The sequence below is a fragment of the Herpailurus yagouaroundi genome, unplaced genomic scaffold (assembly GCF_014898765.1).
Source record: "Herpailurus yagouaroundi ecotype Mexico unplaced genomic scaffold, PumYag 182, whole genome shotgun sequence".
Taxonomy (NCBI): domain Eukaryota; kingdom Metazoa; phylum Chordata; class Mammalia; order Carnivora; family Felidae; genus Herpailurus; species Herpailurus yagouaroundi.
Genome location: NW_024412413.1, coordinates 11,990,210 through 12,015,162, shown reverse-complemented (window position 1 = coordinate 12,015,162; position 24,953 = coordinate 11,990,210). Strand labels below are relative to the sequence as shown.

At 42.7% G+C, this 24,953-nt stretch overlaps 1 protein-coding gene across 26 annotated transcripts in view; it reads right to left on the bottom strand.

Annotated features, from left to right (window-relative positions):
• RBFOX2 (RNA binding fox-1 homolog 2) overlaps nt 1-24,953 on the bottom strand; it is a 288,313-nt gene that overhangs the window by 52,456 nt on the left and 210,904 nt on the right. For 25 of the 26 annotated variants that reach the window (XM_040490942.1, XM_040490955.1, XM_040490943.1 and 22 more), the window contains one exon: nt 12,461-12,685. In XM_040490942.1, the coding sequence (XP_040346876.1) occupies nt 12,461-12,685 (225 nt within the window). Of the gene's footprint in view, nt 1-12,460; nt 12,686-22,046; nt 22,052-24,953 lie in introns of all 26 variants that reach the window. The other variant, XM_040490950.1, reaches the window with a different exon arrangement.

Here is a 24,953-nt window from a genome sequence, read left to right as displayed (position 1 = left end):
CTCCCTCACCACAACCACAATATTATATAATAAAAAGATGTTTTTTAAAACAGCTTTAAACACGTTTTTGTTTTTTTTCCTTATAATATTGTAGAAAGTGGGTTGGGTTACTTTTCTTTTTTTTTTTTTTTTTTTTTTTTTACATTGTATTTATTTTTGAGACAGAGAGAGAGAGACAGAGAGAGAGACTTGAGCACAGGTGGGGGAAGGGCAGAGAGAGAGGGAGACACAGAATCTGAAGCAGGCTCCAGGCTCTGAGCTGTCAGCACAGAGCCCGATGCAGGGCTCGAACCCACGAACCATGAGATCATGACCTGAGGCGAAGTCAGTTGCTTAACCGACTGAGCCACCCAGGTGCCCCGGGTTACTTTTCATCATGTCATTTTACCCTGCCTACAACCCATGTTGACCCACCATTAGCAATTTTTTTTTTTTTTTTTACTTTATTTATATTTTGAGAGAGAGAGACAGAGCAAGCAGGGGAGGAGCAGAGAGAGAGGAGGAGAGAATCCCAAGCAGGCTCCGCGCTATCAGCACAGAGCCTGACGTGGGGCTCAAAACCATGAACCATGAGTGAGATCATGACCTGAGCTAAAGTCGAGAGACAGACACTCAACTGACTGAGCCACCCAGGTGCCCCAAGGTTTGTTAGCATTTAAAGCATTTTTATACATATTTATAATGGAGTATGTGATAGGTTAAAACTGGGTGGAATTAGATCATATGAATTCCTTCTTAAAGAGTAAAAATGCCCTAACATGATTTAATATTTTTCCAAAAAGTGAAATCTTGGCCCATATGCTTATTTACTGAAAATCCGAGTATTTCACAGTGCTAAACGAACACGCTAGTAGGACCATTTATCATATGTTGAATACAAAATTATTTTATCTAATGCCACCACCAAACACAATTTCTTAAGGCACGGAAAACTGAAATTGCATCTGTGTAGAGCAATTCCCTACTCAAGAAAAATTACTTTTGGATTTAGTTATTTTAAAAAGAAATGCTTAAGGGGCATTAAGCCACCTGGGTGGCTTAATCAGTTAAGCATCCAACTTCAGCTCAGGTCATGATCTCATGGTCTGTGAGTTCAACACTCAAGCCCTGCATTGGGCTCTGTGCTGACAGCTCAGAGCCTGGAGCCTGTTTTGGATTCTGTGTCTCCACCCCCACCCCTCTCTCTGCCCCTCCTCCACTTGTCCTCTCTCTCTCTCTCAAAAATAAATAAAACATTGTAAAAAATATAAAAGAAAAAGAATACTGCTGTGACAACCCAAATTCTGAGAATCTAGTGCTGTTTGGTCATTTAAATATAAGCAAAGCTTTTTTTTTCTTTTTTTTTCCAGTTAACTAGTAATTCAATTTTCTTTAGAAAATATCTAGTTCCTTTTTCTCAGTGGGTCAAAGTGCTATAAAAAAGGAATTACAAAAGGCATCATCTGTACATGTAATATCATCATAAACTGATATCACCCTGTGAAATAAAAACCACAACAAGTCACTTATTGTTTTTAAACTGGGAGTAAGAACTACAGAAAAATTTTGTATATAACATAAAACAGTGAGCACACGGATCACCTCAATTAAAACCTTGATCCTTAACTGAATGTTTAATATTTTAATGTACATTTTAGAATGAAAGAAATCTGTATGTTCTAGTTGGAGTTCTTAGGCTTAAGGTCAAAGAATGAGTGGAAGCTAACAAGACCATCCCTGTGGACACCCTTTATTTTTTGTAATTTGCATGGGGAAGCAGAAAAAAAGCATTTGACTGAAAGCAGATTTCCTGAGTTCTGGCTCTGTCACTAGCTAGCTGTAACGGTCTGCGTTCAAGAATCACCATCCCCAACTCTGTGTAGTTCTAGTTGCTGGTGGGGGCGGGGGGAGGATAGCAAATGAATGAATGGATCACAAGGCTAACAACAGTAACAACGTGCTGAAAGGTGTCTTGGGCGTCATGGCCCAAAGGGCAATTTTCTCTGCCGGAGAGTATCCACGCCTGGCTCTGAGTGTGGTTTTCTGTTGCAACTCCTGCATCGTCACGCCAGCCTGCAGTGCGCTCGTGGACCCAGCTCTGCCACTGCCCAGCGGCTCACAGGCACCCCCACTCTGCTAAACTGACAAGTGTGGATGGTTCGTGTCGGCTCCACATCAGGGCCTCCCCTGGAAGAGTGGACAGCCGGGTGAATAAATTCCTCAGTCCCAGGCCTTCTAACTCTAGCTCGGAAACAGAACGTGCTAATGATGATGCCTACGCTGCAGGCTGAGGGTAACATGGCCCCACGACGCACAACGTGAGACAAAGATCTAAGCCCCATTCTTCCCATTATGTTCCAGAAATCCTCATCTGGGCCAACGGACCCACGTTAAGGGCTACCACTTCTCGGCTATGTGGTAGCGGGACACCCCTCCCCAGGGCACCTGCAAGTACGGGGGTCCGTGGTTAATTCCGTGGAGGATGGGGAGACTGATCTCCTGATAGGAGAGCGGTGAGAGAAAATCTGGCTTCAACTCCAGAGAAAGGGTGTGCAACAAAGCGAAGAAACGGGGTGATGCGAAGCACGGAGTCCTAGTTACCTGTAATTCGGGTGTGCTCCAAGGCTCACCACCGAGGAGGGCTGCAGGGCCTATGGGCGACAGCGTAAAGGCAGGCCCCTCCGCTGCGCCTTCACATCTCTGCCCCAGAGCCATCAGCAGCTGTTTAAATACCTCAAATGATGTCACTAACATTTCCTACTAACCGGCACGGATGCTGAACTGCCTCTGTCAGCTTTTTTTGCCCTCCACACAAAAACACTTATGAAACATCCATTATATGCCAATGGGAGTAATAAGAGGAGAGCTTGTAGTACTCCTGCCCTCAAGGAGAGGACGACCCACTAGCTAGGTAGAGTCCATATACAAATTCAAACCTCATCTGTGGATTCCTCATCAAAGCTTGCCTCCTTCAAATACTTCGGCTATTCGTGCCTGCCAGCATTTGGGAGAGTATCTAAACGGACAGCCACTGAGGTCCTTTCTTCTCTGCAGGCAGGCGAGGGGGTAATCAGGCCTCTGCAGCCCCAGGAGGGACCCCTGACCGCTATCTCTTTGCTAATGCACGGCATGGGACCTACTGACTGTCAAAACAGGCTCTTGTCTTAAGGGCACAAGAAGCTTCTAGCCCAATGTGAAAATCAACGTCTGAAGTACATTTTAGAAATAAAATTCCACATTCCATTGCTTGTTTCTCATTTTCCTGGAAATCTTTTTTTTTTTTTTTTGGTTCTTGCCACCAAGATGGAACTATTCAACATAAACGCAGCTCACGATAATAAGCACAAATCAAGGACATCAAAGAATGACTGATTTTAAAAAATGTTTAAAAAAAAAGCAATTAAAGAACTATTTACACTAGTAATTTCCAAAGCACTTCTAATTTCTTTTCAATACAATACTGTCAGGTAGGCAACATTGGCTTCACGTGGTAGATGAGGAAACTGAAATCTAGGAGGTGAAATGGTTTATTCGAGACAGTTCTTGCAGTAAGGACACAATCTTTGACTCCGCTCTCCTTGTTTTACTCATTCAATCAGCTGTCAAATCCTGTGTATTCTACCTTGGCAATTTCTCTTCCGTTCACCCCTCCTCTACATAACACCTGGAGCCCCTAGTCCAGAGGCTCGTAAGACTCTCCTAACCCGTCCCCTGCTTCTCTCCTCATCTGGTATATGCAACAGATGGGTCTTCCAGAAGCACAGTTCTGCTCACTTCCCCTTCCTTGCTTAGGAACCTTCGATAATGTTTCTCAGCCAGGCATTCAAATACTCTTCCCAATTTCTACTCAAGCGACTTTTTCTCCCACCTTATTTTCCTCTGTAACCACCAAACACCCAAAGCTTCATCTAATGGAAACGTGCTTTTATCCAAGGACACTTTGATCTTGCCCATCTCTAACTTTGCTTTGAGAGATGGCTTTCCCAATTCTTCCCACCATCACCCGCGCATGTTCCAATTCTAACCACTCTTAGTACGAGGCCCAGATCAGTGCCACCTGCCCTTAGCAGCCTCAGCGTCTCCCTCCTCAGACCTCCCATGGCACACCGTATCTCCCTTAACCACCACCCGCGCCCCCCCCAACCTGAGAAAGGGTTATTGAGTAACTATCAAGTGCCAGGCACTGTGATAAGTCAGAGACTGCAAAGATGAACTTGAAGACCTTACAGTTTAATTAGGAAGACGAAAGTGAACAAAAAACATCACAGTAAGTTCCACGGAAAGCGGTCGGCTCAGGAATCGACGTGAGCCTAAATGAAAGAAACGCTTGGCTTAGCCTAGGAAAACCAAGCAAGGCTTCCCAAGGCTTCCCAATAGAGCGGACGCCTGGACTGAATGGGAAGAGATACACGGGTGCCCGCTGTGAGGACCGTGGGAGATGGGGCATCCAAGTGGCCTAGGGGGTAGAACGGACTCTGAATTCCCCGACTGTAAAACCCTCACATGCACAAGGGGCTAGTTTATGAACCACAATAAAATACTGTTTGCGGAAGCAATCTTTCAATAAAGTGCTACAGACATTTAAGGTATCAGTTCGTGGTTAAATAACAATGCTTCCTACCTACCTTTTGAATTTAATTGGCCCCAGGAACTACCAGGTCCGTTTTAAGAAACATGTGAGTAGATAGTACAAGTTTAACAGAATAATCTAGGATGTTGTCATATCTAAGTTTTATGATGCGCTGTTCTGCTGCTCAGTCTCTCCCTCTCCACACGCATCCCCTGAACACCCACACATTCACAACTTCCAAAGGCAAATGGCTTAAGAGCAGTGAATTCACACTCCCGTTTAAAGGTACACTTAACCATGGGGTGCCTGGGTGGCTCCGTCAGTTAAGCGTCCCACTTTGGGCTCAGGTCATGATCTTGCGGTTCATGAGTTCAAGCCCCGCGTCGGGCTCGCTGCGGTCAGCCTGTCAGCAAGAGCCCACTTCAGATCTTTTGGCCCCCACTCTGCCCCTCCCCAACTTGCACTCTCTCAAAAATAAGTAAGCATTAAAAAAAGTAATAATAAAAATGTTTATTTTTAAAAATTTTTATTTAAAAATTGAAAAAAAAAAAAAAGGAAAAAAAAAACCCAAACATGTAAGAAGCATCTTCAGCCAGAGCCTCCTAATAATTTCCCATTTTATTGTTAGTAACTTCCTAAAGTTATAGAACGTGTGCCATCTGTGTCTGTAGAAACGGCTCAAGGAGCTTCCATTTTCTCCTTAGCACAATCAATTCACAGTCGCAACACGTGGATTCCTAACTTTATTTCAGGATTTCTCTAGGACCTCAAATTAGTCGATATAATGCAAAGTCATATAGTGAATAGTTTCTACCAGGGGTGAGAAACAGAAATCTTAACCGCATAGGTTTGGATTAAGGAACAGAACTTGCCCTTAACACTGGCGTCGAAAAGCTGGAATGCGGGCCTGTGAAACAACGGGAGCTGGTGGGAGTCAGGGCAGTGGTGAGGAGGGGTGCGGTGAGGAACTGTGAGCTGCCGGGAGAGGACTCAGCGAGGGCAGTGCTGGCCAAGACAGTGTGAACAGGCCGGTAACTCCTCTCCCCAAAACAAGACAACAGTAAGAAAGCGGGACGAGACTGTCCAACAGCCATTTCAGATTCTGGAAATAGATCAAAGGTGAATAACAAACACACGAATTTCTTGAGGGGCGCCTGGGTGGCTCAGTTGGCCGAAGCTAATGCTGTGTAGAGAATTGTCAGGTTGGTCAATTCTGCACTTTCCCGAAGGAACCTAAGGCTCCAAGAAGATGAGCAGACATTTCTCAAGGTTTTGGTTAAAGGTGAGTTATAGAGATTTTTCTTATGTAAAGAAGAGGTTAGGGGCTCCTGGGTTGGCTCAGTTGGTACAGCATGAGACTCTTGATCTCAGGGTCGTGAATGTGAACTCCAGGCTGGGTGCAGAGATTACTTAATAAAATAAAATCTTAAAAAAAAAGAAGAAGAAGAAGAAGAAAAATGGGGTGCCTGGGTGGCTCAGTTGGTTGAATGTCTGACTCTTGATTCTGGCTCAGGTCATGATCCTAAGGTCATGGGATCAAGCCCTGAGCCAGGCTCCATGCTGAGCCTGGAGCCTGGTTAAGATTTCTCTCTCTCTCTCTCTCTCTCTCTCTCTGCCCCTCTCCTCCACTGGTGCTCTCTCTAAAATTAAACAAACAAAACTTTTTTTTCTTGAAAAACTGCTAGTGCTTAGGGTAACGCCTGCAAGAGGCTAGAGACCCTGCCTGTGGCTACTCCAACCTGCCCTCCCGCCCCCTCCCCCCACCCCGGTCACCACCCCAAACCCTCAGTTCTGCGGGAGAGAACTTCACTAGTTTTTATCAGTACAGGGCTGGGGCCGTGAAGACCAGTAGCTATGCGCCAGAAGGGGTGAACTCGATTTGGGGCACTCGGGGCGACGGTGGGAGTGGGTGGTGGGGAGGTGGGGGCGGTAAAAACCCACAGCTCTGTCAGGTTTGGTAGGGATCTAACAGGGGACAGGGTGCTTCTAGCGTGAGCTTGTGGTCTGATCGAGGTGAGTGGGGGAGCAGCCAGGGGTGTGGAGGGGAGATCCTGGAAACAGAACCGCACAGGAGCCGGATACGCTCTCCTCACATGTGGGGCTGACCACGCAGCTACAGGAGTGAGGAGGGGAGACACGAGACAGTGCAGCAGAGAGACCAGGCCGAGCAGCCCTGAGAACTGGCTGGCCTCTGAAGCCACCTCCCAACCCACAGACAGACGGTCCACAGAGGGTGGAAGCTGTACAAGCACGAGGCACTTAAACACCACCTCTGCCCAAATCACTGGCCGGCCACCGAGCTACGGGGACTCGCGGGCAACTCCTAGCCAGGCTAAAGAGTGAAAAGGGGAGGGAGAATTGCCAAGGGGAACCGGCAGTGGCCGCACACCACCGAGGAGTCACATTCCACCGTTTAAGTTCAGGCAAATTACTTAAAAACACACACGCGTGAGAACACCTACACCTTTCAACAGTGTAAAAGACGCTTCGGAGTTGCTGAAATATATTACTAACGCGTCCAGCTCATTGAAAAATTACAAGACCTGTAAAGACACAGGAAAGTGGGGCTCGGACTCCAGAAAACAAGCAGTAACTAGTGGGCCTGGATGTTGGATTTAGCAGATGACTCCAAAGTGGCAGTTCCACACGTATTCAGAGAACTGAAGGAAATGTGATGACAGTCACTATGGAGAAGCAGAAATCACAAATGAGGATTGCAGAACTGGAAAGTACAATAACTGAAGTAAAAAATACACTGAGATGCTCAACAGCTGAGATGCAGTATGGCGGAGCAAAGAACGAGCAGACCGAAAGAGGCCTCCACACAAATTCTCCAATCTAATGAACAGAAAGAAAAAAGATCGCAGGAAAATGAATAGAAGTTTAGATTCTATTTTGACTTAACTTAAAAACAAACAGGGGCGCCTGAGTGGCTCAGTCGGTTAAGCGGCCAACTTCAGCTCAGGTCATGATATCGCGGTCCGTGAGTTCCGAGCCCCGCGTCGGGCTCTGCGCTGACAGCTTGGGGGCCAGAGCCTGCTTTGGATTCTGTGTCTCCCTCTCTCTTTCTGCCCCATTCGCTCTCTGTCTCTTTCAAAAATGAATAAATGTTTAAAAAATTTTAAAGAACCTTGAAAACAAACAAAAGACCAGAACCCGAACCTGTGGGTGAACAAAAAGTTCCCAACATATCGTTGGTGGAAGTCCCAGGAAGAGAGGAAGAAGGGAAAGAACACACAGCTGAAGAAACTATGCTCAAAAACCTTCCAAATGTGGTGGAAAATCTTAATCTACAGATCCAAAAACCTCAATAGATCCCAAGGATGATAAAAACAAAGAGATCCAGGGGCACCTGGGTGGCTCAGTTGGTTGAGCGTCCGACTTTAGCTCAGGTCACGATCTCATGGCTCGTGAGTTCGAGCCCCACGTTGGGCTCTGTGCTGACAGCTCGGAGCCTGGAGCTTACTTCATATTCTGGATCTCCCTCTTTCTCTCTCTGCCCTCTCCTGCTCATGCTGTCTCTCAAAAATAAACAAACATTAAAAAAAAATTAAAAAAAACACACAAAGAGATCCACCCTAGGCACATCGGAGCCAAACTGCTCAAAGCCAAAGATAAAATAAAGATCGTGAAAGCAGCAAGAGAAAAACAATTCAGCACTGGAAGGGGCACAACAGGATTAACAGCTGACTTCTCATCAGAATCAGCTGGCTCTTGTCAGAGGTGGGAAGGCAGTGGCACAACAGATTTTCAAGTGCTGGGGAGTGGTGGAGAAATGGTCAACCAAGAATTCTACAGCGAGCAGAACTAGCCTTCAAAACTGAAGACAAAATAGAGACATTCCCAGATAAACAAAAACAGAAAATTTGTTTCAAACAGACCTAGTCTACAAAAAATACTAGAAGACGTTCTATGGGCTGAAAGGAAACAATATCAGACTATAACTCGAATCTATATAGGACAATATGAAGATCACCAGAAATGGTAACTTTCTGAAAATACAAATTCTTTAAAGTAATAATTACAATACTGTATTTCTGCATTTCTTTTTTTTTTAGAGAGAGAGCGAGAGCATGAGCAGGGGAGGGGGCGGAGGGAGAGAGTGACAGAGAACATCTCAAGGTGGCTCTACATTCAGCACAGAGCAATGTGGGGTTGATCCCACAACCCTGGGATCGTGACCTGAGCCGAAATCATGAGTCAAACGCTCAACCGACTGAGCCACACAGGCACCCTTTGTTGCATTTCTAATATATATTTGTCTCCACCAATATTTCTTGTCTCATCTATTTTGTCTGATATTAATATAACCAACCACCTCAGCTCTCTTATGCTTACTATTAGTAGGACATCTTTTTCCTTCATTTATCTCAAACTCTTAAATCTAAGGTGAGCCTTTTGTAAAAAACATACAACTGGACTCATACGTATAAAATATATGAGGATAACAGCACAAAATGGTGAGGAATGAAGCTATATCAGGACCGAAGCGGCTATATTTTATCAAAGACACACACACACACACACACACACACACACACACACACACACACGAGCACGTGGGCGCACGTCTGCAAGTAAGCAAACAAATCGCAAGCAAGCAAGCGCATCGGTCAGTTATAAGTTGAAGACGTAATCCTTGATCAAGAACTAAGAAAATATAAAAATAACACAAATAATTTAAAAATCACAAAGAGGTTTAAAAGGTACAGTTAATTACTTAACAGAAATCAGGAAAGAAGGAACAGAGGAACAATAAAAGACATGAGCCATAAAACAAGTAGTTTAAATGGCACACATAAATCCACCCATATTAACAATTACTTTAAATATAAATAAACTAAATACTCTGATAAAAAAGGCAGTAATTTTCAGATTGTTTAAGTGAGATCCAGTTGTATGTTTTTTTTACAAGAGACACACCTTAGAGTCAAAGAGTTTGAGACAAAATGAAGGGAAAAGCTGTCACACAAATAGTAATGGTAAGAGAACTGAAGTGATTATATTAGTATCAGACAAAACAGACCTAAGAGATAATGGCAGAGACAAATAGGGACATTTCTTATTGATAAAAGGGCCAACTGGTTAGAAACAGTCTGTAGGACAGACTGTCTTAATAACACAAGTCTCAGTAAGTTTTAAAAAACTGAATCATACAAAGTTATGATGCTCTGTGACCACAATGGGATTAAATTACAAATCAACAAAAAAAGTTAGGAAATGCTCAAGTATTTGGAAATTAAACAACACACTTCCATGTAACCCAGGATCAAAGAAGAAATCATAAGGAAAAAAATTTAAGAATCTTTTTAAAAAATAAATGAAAACAAAACACAATATATCACATTTTAGGGAAACTTAAGGGGAAATATATAGCTTTAAACACATATTAGAAAGGAAAAAAAAAACTTAAATCAATGCTCTAAGGCTGCAACTCAACAGGCTTAGAAAAACCAAGAGCAGGGGCTCCTGGGTGGCTCAGTCGGCTAAGTGTCTGACTTTGGCTCGGGTCATGATCTCGTGGTTTGCGAATTCAAGCCTGTGTCAGGATTGTTCAATCCTGCTTCGGGTTCTGTCTCCCTCTCTCTCTGCTCCTCCCCCACTAGCACTCTGTCTCTCTGTCTCTGTCTCTCTCTCAAAAATGAATAAACATTAAAAATTTTTTTAAATAATAAAAACCAAGACCAAATCAAACTCAAAGCTAGTAGAAGGAAGGAAATAATGAAGATCAGAATGGATATCAATGAAATATCAAAGAGAAAGACAATAGATTTAAAAAAAATCAATGAAATCAAAAGATGGTTTTCTGGAAAGATCTGCAAAATTAATAAACCTTAGCTAGACTGACCAAGAAAAAGAGAGGAGCCACAATTATCAAAATCAAGAATGAGAGAAGGGATATCAGTACAGATGCTATAGAAATTAAAAAGGATCATATGGATTTTTATAAATTATATTATAATTAAACCATGTATTTATAAATCTATAGATTATAATTTTATATATATATATATTATATCCAACAAAATAGACAATTTAAATGAAAAAGAAAAATTCCTAGAAAGTCACAAATTACTAAAATTGGTTTGACTCGCAATAGAAAATAAAAATAAAAAGAGAAAAAGGACAGGTAACTAGTAAAAAACAGATTCAGTAATTAAAATACCTTGATAAAGCCTCAGATTTATGTTTTATTTCTTCTTTGCATAGTTGTTCTGGTAAGTCTGTGAGTTCATCATCATTTGAAAATGATTTGGAAATGTGGCCAATATAGTGGCTGGTATATTCACAATTCTAGAACAAACGCCATGGAATCCTCATTTGTTACCCATCATGCTTATACCTCTCCAATAAATTGCCACTACAGTCCATTACTTATGAAGTATAAAATTATGTGCTTATATGTAACTGATCAACACTAAAAAGACAACATGTTTTCAAGGAAAGACTGGGTTTCTTTGCGGTCTAATAGCTAATAAAGGGAAATAGAAAGAATTTGAAGGTGAAATCCATCCTTACACAACAAAAGCTTCCATTCTAAGGTTCGTTATTGGGAAGTAAATCATATCAAGTGGTTTAAAGGCTGAATAAAGGTCTCCTGATAATCTGAAACAGGAAGGGCAAAAAGAAATGTAAAAATTCGACACAGATATTTCTATCTAGGATATAGAACATTTTTATCTTTGGAGACAGACGACATAATCCCACAGACAATAAGACTTCCTTCCTGTATGTTGACATATATCTGATATATATCTCCTGGTTAATTTCTGACATTTCTTTTACTTTAGGAAGTTAGTGGTTAAGAGGCGAAGTCAAAGAGCCAGGCTAGGGCCAGGGATTAGTAAACAAAGTACAGAGTGTGGATTTTATTCTAAGTATGTTAGGGAACTGTTAGAGTTAAGTTGGAAAATAACACTATTTGCATTAGAAAACAAAGCACTACGCTGGCTGTGATGTGGCAAAGGGAGAAGTTAGTTAGGGAGCAGTGACACGGGGAATATGTGATGAGGTCGGGAATAGTGTGGGGGCCATGAAGATACCTTACGTGAATTAAATTCTTTTAAATCTAACGGCCATTCTGAGGTAGGTATTACTGTCTTCATTTTCCAGGTACAGATACGTACTTGTCATCACTGAGAAAGCCAAAGCAGAAAGAGATTAAATAAAATTGTACTGCTAAGTAGGGCCCGCCTCAAACCTGGCATAAGAGCTGCTATCATACACATTCTCCAGTTAAGGTACTAAGTTAAAGACAAGAGGCTGAAGTAAGAGAACGCTTCGAGTTACGGTTTCCGAGACCTGCAGACGGACTGGATGGAGACGTGAAAGAAAGAAACAGGGAAGACTCGTGGGTGTTGCTTGAACAGCAAGATGAATCTAGCAGCATAATCATATAGAGAGAGAAGACACAAAATAAGAGGATGGGGGTCCTAGGATCCAGGCCTGGAGTGCTGTAACATCTCAAAATCGAACAGAGAAAGAGAAGCTGCCAGCAGCAGAGGGGACTGAGAGAGGACTTCCGGGGGGTAGGAGGGCAACAGGGAGTGTCTGGAGAGCCAAGAGCCTAGTGAGCGTCTCCAGGAAGCGGGAGGTGGGGGGGGGGGGGGGCCGCAAGGCGAACTGAAGCGAATGGGCGAAACTGACCAGAGCAGCGCCCCCGTCGTCGTGCCTTCACCTTGCCGTGTTGTCTGGCCTGTCTCTTGACCGTAAGCTCCTGGGCAGTGGCTGCGAGCTTGGATTCTAAGTCCTCACCTTCTAGTTACAGTGCAGGGGGTAGGAGTGAATTGCATAAATGCCGTGTAGTGTCAGGCAGACGCTACCTTAACGCAAAGGGTTTGCTGGCCCGTGATGCAGGCGAGGATTGCAACCTGACAGGCCCTCCTCCCTCCCCGCTCAGAGCTCCCTTACCGTGAGAGATCCATTCTGTGTGCTGGGGGAGCTGCTGCTCTGCTCCCCGTGGGCTTGCGTGCTCCCGTACAGCGTCAGGTTATGCTCACTGGTCTGGCCGGCATAGTCCTGAGTGTGTGGCACTCCGTATTCTGTGGGAATTCCATTCTGGGGAGGTGGCGGAAACGGGATGGTAGTAAAAGGCTGAACCATTGCGTCAGGAGTTGTTGTCGGCTCCTGGTTACCCTGAAACGAACAGGGGAAGAGAAAATAAGGAGAAAAAGTGACTCTAAATTCTCATTACGTGATTCTTATAAAAAAAAAATTTTTTTTTTTTTAACGTTTATTCATTTTTGAGAGACGGAGATAGAGCATGAGTGGGGTAGGTGCACAGAGAGAGGGAGACACAGAATCTGAAGCAGGCTCCAGGCTCTTAGCTGTGAGCACGGAGCCCGACGTGGGGCTCGAACCCACAAACCATGAGATCGTGACCTGAGCCGAAGTCGGACGCTTAACCGACTGAGCCACCCAGGCGCCCCATCATTATGTGATTATTTCTAAGATGAGTACAAAATTCTCTGAATATTCTCTCTGCACTCCTACAGAGACGTATGCATGCAGAACATACACCCCACTTTGGCGAATCTGTGATTCCCAAACAGGCCCGTGACCATATTAAAGTTGATTAGTTACCAAAGAGTCAAAAATTTTCCTTGAAACCAAGTTTTTAAAAATGCCAGGAAATTTCTCACACAAGAAAAGGTATAAGAGTTGAACTCAGTTTGGGCCATTAGTATTTTCTTCAGGACACTCTCTGTCCCTTTACAGTGATTCTCAGAGGAAAACAAACCAACTTCGTTCAATTACAATTCATAGCAATAGGCAGGGTGACATTATTAGTTAAATTCTCAAAACCAGACAACATAGGTCTCTAGGTTTTAAGAGCGCAGAGTTCAGAGGAAAGTATATTATTAAAAAAAATACTGTTTGTATTTCAAGATAGAGATTTATTTAAGTCTTGGCTACTAGGTTAATAGTTTAAAATAAAGGTTCCTTAAATTATAAACACTAGAGATAGAAAAAAAAATCCCCAGACAAAAAAATTTAAGAGTTCTTCATAATCACTGCCAGCTAAGGGTAACAGCACACCAAGAAACCTCTCCATGTGATAACCTTTCCCAGCTGCTTACCTGGAATTCAGTGTGGTATCTGAAATATCAATCAAGTATGCAGGAACTACAGGGAATTGTTAGAAGGGGCTATTTTGGCGCTATGGCCCCTCTCTCACTTCTGTTCTAAGTTCAGATATAAAAAAGTTTGGATCTTGTAGAACAAATTTTGCGAAGGACCCATCCTCCCCACCCCCTTGACCTCCCATTTCATTCCATCAAAAGCAAAGCCTTTTTTTTTTTTTTTTTTTTTTTTTTTTTTTTTTACTGAAGATACACAAGTCTGCAAAGTCTTAGGCCACTCTCCTGTAAGTAGCTGGCAGAGATGGACAAATGCTTCAACACGTCAGCACTTTGAAAGGCTCCCCCCTTCCCCACCGTATCTTAAACATCATATCATTAGGCAATCAAAGAAAACCTGGGTTTATGTCACTTGGTTTCCTCCTGCTTGTGAGCATCATTTCCATCAAGCAAGGGAGCAATTATTCCTCCTTCTGTCTCAGTCCCAACTATCCTTCTTTCCCTTCAGTTCAAGAGATGATTCTCTATCCACGGAGAGCTGTAGGAAACTGAAACTTTCAGCATCCTTTTCTAAACATTATCGCAGGCTTTTGACATTAATCTGATGGCCATTAAATTCATACTATATCTCCAACAAAATGAATCCAAAGCTGCAGAAAGATCTCACGCTATTTTTAAAGAAAGGTTCAGCCATCGTTGCTACATTAAGTTCTTCTGCAAAATCCAACAGAACAAATGTACAAAGATAAATGGAAAAATACATGACCATGGATTGGAAAGCTTGACAGTCTTAAGATGACCATGTACCCCAAATCCCACAAACTCGCATCAGTGCGCCCCAAGCCCCCACATCAATGAATGAAACAGAACAGAATAGTACAGTCAGTATTAAGGCATCAAGTCAATTCAGTGGGAGAAAGGAAAGACTTTTTCACAAATAAAAAAAGTTGAATCCCCAATGGGGGGAAAACAAAAGAAAACAAAACAGAACCTCAACTCATCCCATGTATACAAAAGTTAACTTGAAAGAGATAACAAACCTATATATGAGTGTTTTAAAACTTCCAGGGAAAAAAAAGAGGATAATCTTCACAGCTTTGCAATAAACAAAAACTTCTTGGGTCATAAAAAACAAGAATTACTGAAGAAAAAATAGATACACTGAACCCCATCGAAAATTTAAAACTTCTTGCTCCTTTGAAAGGTACCACTAAGATAATAAAGAGACAAGATGTAGACTGGGGGGCAGCATTCGCAATACACTCACTTATCTGGCAAAGAACACCTATGCAGAATCTACAAAGAATTGTTACAAATCGTAACAAAAAGAACAAAGCATGTTTGGGGCGCCTGGGTGGCGCAGTCGGTTAAGCGTCCGACTTCAGCCAGGTCACGATCTCGCGGTCCGTGAGTTCGAGCCCCGCGTCGGGCTCTGGGCTGATGGCTCGGAGCCTGGAGCCTGTTTCAGATTCTGTGTCTCCCTCTCTCTCTGCCCCTCCCCTGTTCATGCTCTGTCTCTCTCTGTCCCAAAAATAAATAAACGTTGAAAAAAAAATTAAAAAAAAAAAAAAAAAGAACAAAGCATGTTTTTGAAGATGGGTTAGTGACTTTAACAGACAACTTCCCACAAAAAGATATCCCGATGGGCAGAAAATACATGAATGTGCGGCTCAACAGCATTAGTCATCAGGGATCTGAAATTAAAACCAAACAGGAGGCACCTGGGTGGCTCAGTAGGTTAAGTATCTCACTCTTGATCTTGGCTCAGGTCATGACCTTGCGGTTCACGGGATCGGTTCGTGGAATCGAGCCCTGCATCAGGTTCTGTGCTGACAATGCAGGGCCTGCTTGGGATTCTCTCTTTCCCTCTTTCTCTGCCCCTCCCCTGCTTGTGCTCTCTCCCTCTCCCTCCCAAAATAAGTAACCTTTAAAAACATAAAAACCTGAGCTAGCATTTTGTGCCCACTGAAAACACGGAACGTTGATAAGGGTGTGGAACTTTCATATGCCACTTGCCAAAGTGTAAAACAGTATATCCGCTTGGTAGAACTGTTTTGCGGTTCTACTTTTTTATCAAGTTAAAATGCTTCTTGTATTTACCCAAAGGAAATAAAAGCATGTGTGTACAAAAACACTCGCACAAGTATGTTCATGGAAGCTTTATTCATAATAGCCCCAAACTGAAAAATGACTGTCTTGAAATCAATAGGAAAATGGATAAACTGTGGTTGATTCATAAAATGGAATGTTACACAACACAAAAAGAATGAACTACCTACAGCAGGGATGGACCTGAAGGGCCCTGCTGAATGAGACATAAATCTATCATAACAGAAGCGAGAAACTAGTTTTCTCTTTTCTTGGTGGAGGGGTGGGGAGAGTGTTGATGGACATCTAGTACTATGGAACATTCTAAGATGATGGAAAGGTTTTATTTCTTATTAAGGATGGTGGTCCCAAATTGTTAAAATTCATTAAACAGAACACTTGCTAAGAATGTTATCACATTTGTTAATTATAACAAAGGAAAAACAAGACATAAAAAACCACCGGCAAACATCACATATTACACACACACACACATATAATTTTTTTTTTGTAACGTTTATTTATTTTTAAGACAGAGAGAGACAGAGCATGAGCAGGGGAGGGTCAGAGAGAGAGGGAGACACAGAATCTGAAATGGGCTCCAGGCTCTGAGCTGTCAGCACAGAGCCTGACGCGGGGCTCGAACTCACGGACCGTGAGATCATGACCTGAGCCGAAGTCGGCCGCTTAACCGACTGAGCCACCCAGGCGCCCCTATAATTTTTAATGTGTACTTATTTCGAGAGTGAGACAGCATGAGTGAGGGAGAGGCAGAGAGAGGGAGAGAAAGAACCTTAAGCAGGCTCCATGCTGAGCATGGAACCCAGTGCAGGGCTCAACAGTGAGAATGGGACCTGAGCTGAAATCAAGAGTCAGATGCTTAACCACTGAGCCACTCAGGCGCCCCAGCAAACATCACATTAAACTGTGAAATACCAGTCATTATTAGAAATCACAGATAACTGCACTGTCACTATTATTCCTTCTATATATAAAAGCAAGTACAAAATGGAGATCAAGATAATACAGAGACAAGTTACCCTTACAAATGTAACTATATACTTAGAAACACCAAAAGAACTAACTACAAACCAGCAGACCTAATAATAAAATTTTGTCACATTTATGCATAACTATTTTAAAACCAGCAGTGGCCAGTTATTCAAAAGAGTGACAAAATGTGTAGTATAGAACACACGATGTAGGATGCAAAACAAGGCCTGAATAAATAGAAAGATACATTTTGTTTCTGGAGGAATGCTTAATATAAAAATGTTAATCCTTGCCGAAATAAAATGTATACCTAATGCCACTTTTAATCAGAAGCAAATGGTGTCTAGGGAAGAAAACAGGCCTAAATACTTTTCTATTTGGTACGTGAAACACCCCTAGGAAAGTTTAGAAAAGGAAAAACCATGACGTGAGGTATGTTCTATCAGTATGTTAGGACTTGCCATAAAGCCACTGTGGCTCAACACTATGGGGGCGCCTGGGGGGGAGGCGGAGGCTCAGTTGGTTAAGCATCTGACTCGTTATCAGTTCAGTTCATGATCTCATGTTTGTGAGACAGAGCCCTGCATGGGGCTCTGGGCTGACAGCGCAGGGCCTGCTTGGGATTCTTTCTCTCCCTCCCCCGCCCCCCCCCAATAAACAAACAAAACTTAAAAAAGAAACAACAGTAAGAATATACACAGTGATTAACAGAACATGATAATCCTAAAACAGATTCAAGTTTCTACAGGAAATTAACGGAAGAGAAAAGTAGCACTTCACTCTGGTTGGGGGAAAACGGTTTAGTTACCACATGGTATTTGTAAAAGGTGGCTATCCAAATGAGCACTGCACGGTGCCTAGTCCATACCAGAAAAATTCGAGAAGGAATAAAATCTAAGAGAACAATGAAAACTACGCAAATACAAGAAAACTTGAGAGCATAACTGGGGTCTGGGGGATTCTTAAATAAGGCAGGAAACCTAAAAACTAGGAAGGGGGGAGAAAAAAAGACATGTGGCTGTGTAAATTAGGAAGGAAAGGAGAAGGGAAGGGGGGAGAAATGGGCTTTAAAGTCAAAAGGAAAACCAACCAGGGAGAAAAGAACTGCCACAGACGAGACAGACAAGGGGTTGTCATCACTAACGTAAGAGTAGGCTACACAAATTCAGAAACACACCTGACAACAGAAAATGAGGCAAAGACTATACCTGAACAATTCACAGAAGATGAAATGTTCAATCGCCAATGACTGGTACCATCAAAATGTTCAATTTCACTAACAAATGGAAACACATAGTAACAGCAAAACAAGTCCAATTTTGATTAGTCATCTAATCAATAAAAAAAAAAACTGAACAGTTTTATTGAGGTGTAAGTGACATACACAACAAACCGCATCTACTTATTTGTACCGTGAGCCTTGACAATTACAACCCAAGTGCACCCATGAAATCATCATCATCTTCAAAACAGGAAGCATATCTACCCCAAATCTCCTCAGGCTCCTAATAATAAACAGGTATTACATTTGTAATGAAACCTACAAAAGTCTTCTTTTAAAAATTTTTTTTTTATGTTTATTTATTTTTGACAGAGAGAGAGAGACAGAATGTGAGGGGGCGAGGGGGGGAGAGAGAGAGGGAGACACAGAATCCAAAGCGGGCTCCAGGCTCCGAGCTGTCAGCACAGAGCCCGACGCGGGGCTCGAACTCACAGCCCTCACGGACCGTGAGATCATGACCTGAGCCGAAGCCGGACGCTCAACTGACTGAGCCACCCAGGTGCCCCGTTTTTTTTTAATATAAAAGAGAATGACATGAAAAATGGAATCAGTAAGAGGAAGCCGAAATGCTAAAGCACTGAATTACTGTGCTATCCTCAAGAAAATGGTAGTGACATTATCTAGAGACAAAAATTTATCACGGTCTTTCACTTCAAAGTTATAAGGCATCAAAATTCAGCTGTCTCCAGTGTCCAAGAACCATTTCTAAGTGGTATTAAGGAGTGCTTTACGTAAAAATCTTCCCTTTGTTTAGTTTTTAGAAATTATGCAAGGAAAACCTTGAATTTTTACCTATAATTTTTCAGGGAAAATGTGTATCTTTGTCACCCATCACCATAGAAGTTCTTTTCATTAATTCTATCTAGGCTGGGGTATTATACACCACTTCTCCTCAGCTCTCCTGGGTGTCCGAAGAGAGAAATAAAATAACTCTCTCCCTTCGTCAAGTTCCACAGGGCCGTATCCATATCTACCTACCCACCTGCCTACCCGTTGCATGAGGCACACTGCTTCCAATTTTTTCTAAATTTTCTAATTTATTTCTGAGAGAGACAGCGAGCGAGCATGTGCAAGCAGGGGAGGGGCAGAGAGAAGGGGAGACACAGAATCCGAAGCAGGCTCCAGGCTCTGAGCTGTCAGCACAGGGCCCGACACGGGGCTCGAACGCCTGAACTGCGAGATCATGACCGGAGCCAAAGTCGGACGCTTAATCAACTGAGCCGCCCAGACGCCCATGAAGCATGCTGCTTCAGAAGCCCTCATAGGATGTACTGGCCTAAAGTCAGATATGAAAGACACAAATTCACATTCAGGTAGACTGGTGAACGTAAGAGAGTAAAGACCACCAAAGGTGTCTGTAGATCTACACTCCAACTCCAGGCATAAATACAATCTTACCGTATGCAAGAAGGGTCTACTCAATAATCGGTAAGGCTAAAAGACAGTCTCCCGGTTATGATTAACATGGCAAAGGGGACTCGCTTTCCTCGCTCAGAGGTAGCTCCTTGTAGACTCACCTGCTCTGGCCTCCAGTCTCCCTTCCCCCCCCCCCCCCCCCGCCAGCCCTGCTGGGAGTGAGGTACCCGCACACCAGTTCACAGTATTGACTCTCCCACGGGGGCAGGCCTTACAAAGCTGGCCAGTCAACTGAATAGCCACATCGATTAGCAGTGGGGGCTAGGGGAAGAAAGGTAAAAACATTTTATAGGATCTACGTGCACCCTTGGCGCTATGTGTTTCAAAGAAATACGACGCAGGCGGAGGCTGAGCGGTTTCCTGAAAAAAGGGGAAATGTAAGTCTTTGCTAAAAGGTCAAAAAGAAACTCTCAGTAGATTATTTTGCTCCTTATAGGAAGGTCTTTTATTTTTGTGGAAAGAAAAACACATTAGGTTTATATGCTAAGGGAATGAAATTGGAATAGGAGTGATTCTGCGTTTTATTTCATACACTCTACAATGTCTGAAAGTCTCCCCAAGTATTTATTACTGCTACTACTATAAATGTTAAATGGTTTCAGATTTCTATTAAATTTCCAGGCTATATTCCAAGGTTATAAGTTCAAAAGCGAAGTACTTTGGCCTCTGGGCAAACTAGGAGATAATAGTTCACATGATCATTTCTAGGCAAGAATTTACCTCTATGTTTAATATGAAAATGTTTTGTTTTTAAAATCATAGGCTAATCATAGGCTTAGGTGTATGTCAGCTAAGAAAATGAATTATTAACTCTTACGCTCTACAAAACTAGACACGATTTCTCTTCTCCCTCAGGTGGCAGTCTATAAATTTTCCCTTTCACAAGACTGACAGACAACAAAGAGTACTATATGCAAGTCAGGTTTCTATCTCACTTAACAAGAATCTAATAAAGATTTAATTTTAAAGCCCCTTTCTTCCCTAGAATATAAATTCTGACTTTTGTGAAAGATGAGAAGAAAAAACAAACTGTACTCCCTTTCAGTCCTTCGCACTGTCTCCCAGGGTAACGAAAGTTCCCCGAGAGCAGGTCTGCCGGCCCACCAAGTGGAGCACGCAACTTCAGGATTCGCTGTTCTGTGTGCCGTGGGTATTCCAGTCTGCTGATTTCACACCTCCCTCACGTTCATGCTCCAATGTCAGCTTTCCTGACCGCTCTATTGAAACTCTCAACCCCGATTACTGTCTTCTCATCTATAATAATACTGCATTTATTTCGTCTCCTCTGTTGGAACGTAAGTGAGAGGTTTTGCCTGTTCGGCCCACCGATGCATCCCCAGCACCGAGAACGACGTCTGGCGTGGAGCCTCACGGCACTACTCTTACTTAAGGGGTTTGCATGAGCAGAATAATAAAACCGAACATCCAAGATGAAGAGTGGGCCCCAGTTTGTAGAAAGCTAACCATGAGGACAGAAAGAACAGGTTACATCGAATCCTAATATCCACATGAATTTAGTACAGGAATGGACAGGAAATTATAAACAAAGCAATTCTTTGGTTAACTGGCCTTCCCATCAGCAACATAATTTACAACAATACTAAAAGTGAGATCTTCCAAATTTTCAAACAAAGCTACCTGCATTTCTAACGCTCTGGTTTAAAAAGTAAGAAGACACCAATGAGTGACAAAGCTGCTTTTCTAAAGTTATTTTTATTTTCTAAAAGCTGTTTATTTATTTAGGAAGTGTGAGTGGGGGAGGGGCAAAGGGAGACAGAGAATCCCAAGCCTGCTGCTTGGATTCTGCCCGTCCCCTGTGTGTGCACTCACTCCCTCTCTAAATTAAATAAATAAATAAATAAATAAATAAATAAATAAATAAATAAATAAATAAAATACTTTAAAGCTATTTTTAAATCAAAGGAGGAGGAGACGAGGAGGAAGAAGGAGAAGAAGAAAAAGAAAAACCCTGAAGAGACCTACGTGAAACAGATAAATTTGGGATATAACATTATTTCATATTCAATAATCATTCAACAAACCAATTCGATACCCTGTGATCTCACTGTTGTTTTACTACCTACACAAAAGTTTAAGGAGAGATATAGTAAGAGGACAGAAAACAGTATTTTATTTCACATAGAATTCAGGCCAGTGTGACTCAACACTTTTTAGGGTGGCATCTCTGATTAAAGCTCAAGGTGATGCCCAGAAAGGAAGGTAAGGGATATAGTGACTGATGACAGTGTTTTCAATGTATTATTCCCCAATACAAATTTGTTTATTCCATTACTTAAACACTACTTAAAATATTATCAAATCCACCTGAGACCCAATAAAAGCCACATTTTACCAAGAGCAATGCTGACGTGTACGGTTAGAACATAATTTGAATCTCGGCTTTGCACTTACTATAGCTGTAAACACTTAAATATGTTGTTACCTAACTTCCCTGCACTTCAGCTTCTTCATTTATACATTTTCTTAATGTTTATTTATTTTTGAAAGAGAGAGAGACAAAGTGTGAGCGGGGGAAGGGCAGAGAGGGAGACACAGAATCCAAAGCAGGCTGCAGGGTCCGAGCTATCAGCACAGAGCCCGATGTGGGGCTCGGACCCATGAACTGCGAGATCATCACCTGAGCTGAAGGTGGATGCTTAACTGACTGAGCCACCCAGGCGGCCCCCAGTTTCTTCACTGATAAAATAGCGATGTTAGTGCCACACCTTGTTGTAAAGAATTGGTAAGATAAAATGTGAAGCTGGGGTGCCTGGGTGGCTCAGTCAGTTGAGCCTCCGACTTCGGCTCAGGTCATGATCTTGCGGTCTGTGAGATTGAGCCCTGCGTCGGGCTCTGTGCTGACAGCTGGGAGCCTGGAGCCAGCTTCGGACTCTGTGTCTCCCTCTCTCTCTGCCCTCCCCTGCTTGTGCTCTCTCTCAAAAATAAACACTAAAAAAAATTTTTTTTAAAAGGGAGATCTTTCCATTATTCTCCTTTTACAGACCCAGAAACCAACGTTTAAAAGGGTTAAGTGTTTACCAAAAAACCACTTAGCTAATATGTGGCATAAGCAGACTCAGATCCAAACCAATTCTAGGGCTGGTGCTGCTAGTCACTGAGCCATGTGGTATCTCCAGAGGGTTCTCTTTCTCGCAGGCATGTCATACACAGCTCCCATCCATTAATCCTGTGTTGCAATGAGTCTGGACTTCTACATTCCCCAAATACGGTGCTTTCCCAAATCTCAGCCAGACTGCTATAGCAGGGATCAGTGCTGGTCCCCATGCAGTATTCCCTACCAAGAGGATTCATGCCTAATGAAAATGTAGCCGGACATCAAGGATCACCTCAAATAATCCCTTCTCCACGAAGCTATCCCTAGAAAGGAAGTACGACATAAAGCGCGGGTCAGCAGACTTTTTCTATAAAAAGCCAGATAGTATTTTAGGCCTTGCAGGCTGTCTGATTTCTGATGCAACTAACTACAGGACTCCACTGTTACAATGCAAAAGCAGCTGTAGACAGTATGTAAATGAGCAAGTACGGCTGTGTTCCAGAAAAACTTTACTGATGGGCACCGAAACATAAATTTCATCTAATTCTCACATCTCAAAATATTCTTCTTCTTTTGACTTTTCTTTTCTACCCATTTAAAAATGTAAAAATCATTCTTAGTTCACGAGCCTTAGAAAAACATGCAGCGGGCCAGGTCTGGCCTGTAGGCCATAGTTTTTGGACCCCTGGTGTAAAGGAAACAGATTAAGGTTTAGAGCCAAATGAACCTGGGGTTCAATCCTGACTTGGTAACCTGTTAGTTGTGTAGCTTTGAACAAGAAACTAAGCCCCGGTTTTGTCACCTGCAACACAGACGTAACCGCCATCTACTGTGAGGCTAACACAAGACAAAGGACCAACGGTATCTAGACCAGGATCCAACTGAGCAGACTTTTAGCAAGTGTTGCACCCCCATTTCCAGTCAGAAGAATTTCCCTCCTCTCTTGTATTCCCATAGCACTTGGCTTGCACTACAAATGTGTACAAGATATTTAAATTCAAAGCCTTATACTTATCTCGGTAAGTGCCTTATCTCTCCTATTAAAAGCTTCTTTATGATGAGTGGCGACTGTTTTGTACACTGTAGAATCCCATACCGGGCCTAATAAATATTAAGCAATAAATAAAAATTTTAAATAAAGGATTAAGATGGGAAGTCACACACAGGCACACTACAGTAGCAAACTGCTTCGTCTGGCTAGAGAGGAGAGTGTAACTAATGAAGGATAACATATAATGAAACAAATGTTGTCTTGGGTTGATATCAAATTGGAGAAGAATGTTGGGGTAGGAAGAGAGAAATGGTAGAGTACCATCAGGAGAGAAAAGAAATCAACATTTATGTGCTAGTGCTTTAGATTCACGATTTCCTTCAATCTCACAAACACAAAAGCTAAGAAGGACGTCTTTCACAGGGCGCCTGGGGGGCGGCTCAGTCGGTTAAACATACGACTTCGGCTCAGGTCATGATCTCATGGCTCATGGGTTCAAGCCCCACATAGGGCTCCATGTGGACAGCTCAGAGGCTGGAGCCTGCTTCGGATTCTGTATCTCCCTCTCTCTCTGCCCTTTACCGCCCACCCCCCGCCCCCCGCTCTCAAAAATAAAGAGGAAACATTAATTAAAAAAAAAAAAAAATTAAAAAAAAAAAGAATGACATCTTTCTCCTTTCAATCACATGGAGTACCAGAGGTGATACATTACCATACATGGTCTTCTGGTATACAATGTGAACTCTGCTAAATGTTTTAATTCTAAAATCAAATACACAATCACAGCAAACGGTTCCTGTCACACAGAAAAAATGTGTAACCCAGGGGCCAAGTCTCAACCCCTTTATCCGTCTATTCCCTCACCCACAGCAATCTGAGAGCTTTGATTGCTACCTACCTACGGGTGACTTCCAAATATTTTTGGGTCCAACCATGTCCTCTCTCCCATGCTTTCATGGGATGCAGAGTAAAAACAAAAAAGGGCGTGAGCCTGAAAGACAGACCTGAGTTAAAATCCCAATCACACCATTACCAGGTACAGACGAATTATGCAAGCCTTTCTAGCCTGCTTCTTTAGCTGCAAAATGGACTGTTTACCATAGAGGCTGTGGCACAGATGCAAAGAGAGTAAGTGAAACTATGAATACAGTGCCAGACGTCCGACTCGATCGTACCCTGCATCCGGTTCTTCCGGGGGGCACTCTTCCTCCCCAGACCCCATCCTTCTGCCCTCCGTGTCCCACTTACACTGCAAATTCTGTGTGTCTAAAAAGTGAGTTTATTACGGTCTTTTCTTATTTCTGCTGGTTGAGTTAATCATGTTCCCAGTCTAAAAGACCTACTTGGAACCTCTCCCTTATCCTTCCTGATATTTTGCTCTATAGCGAGTATCCCAATATCCAAATCTGTTCGGTACGGACGGTTTTAACTAGTATTCCTTGGTAAAGAAGAGCCATCAAAATAGGAGAATAGCAGAGTTGTAGCTCACGTAATGATAA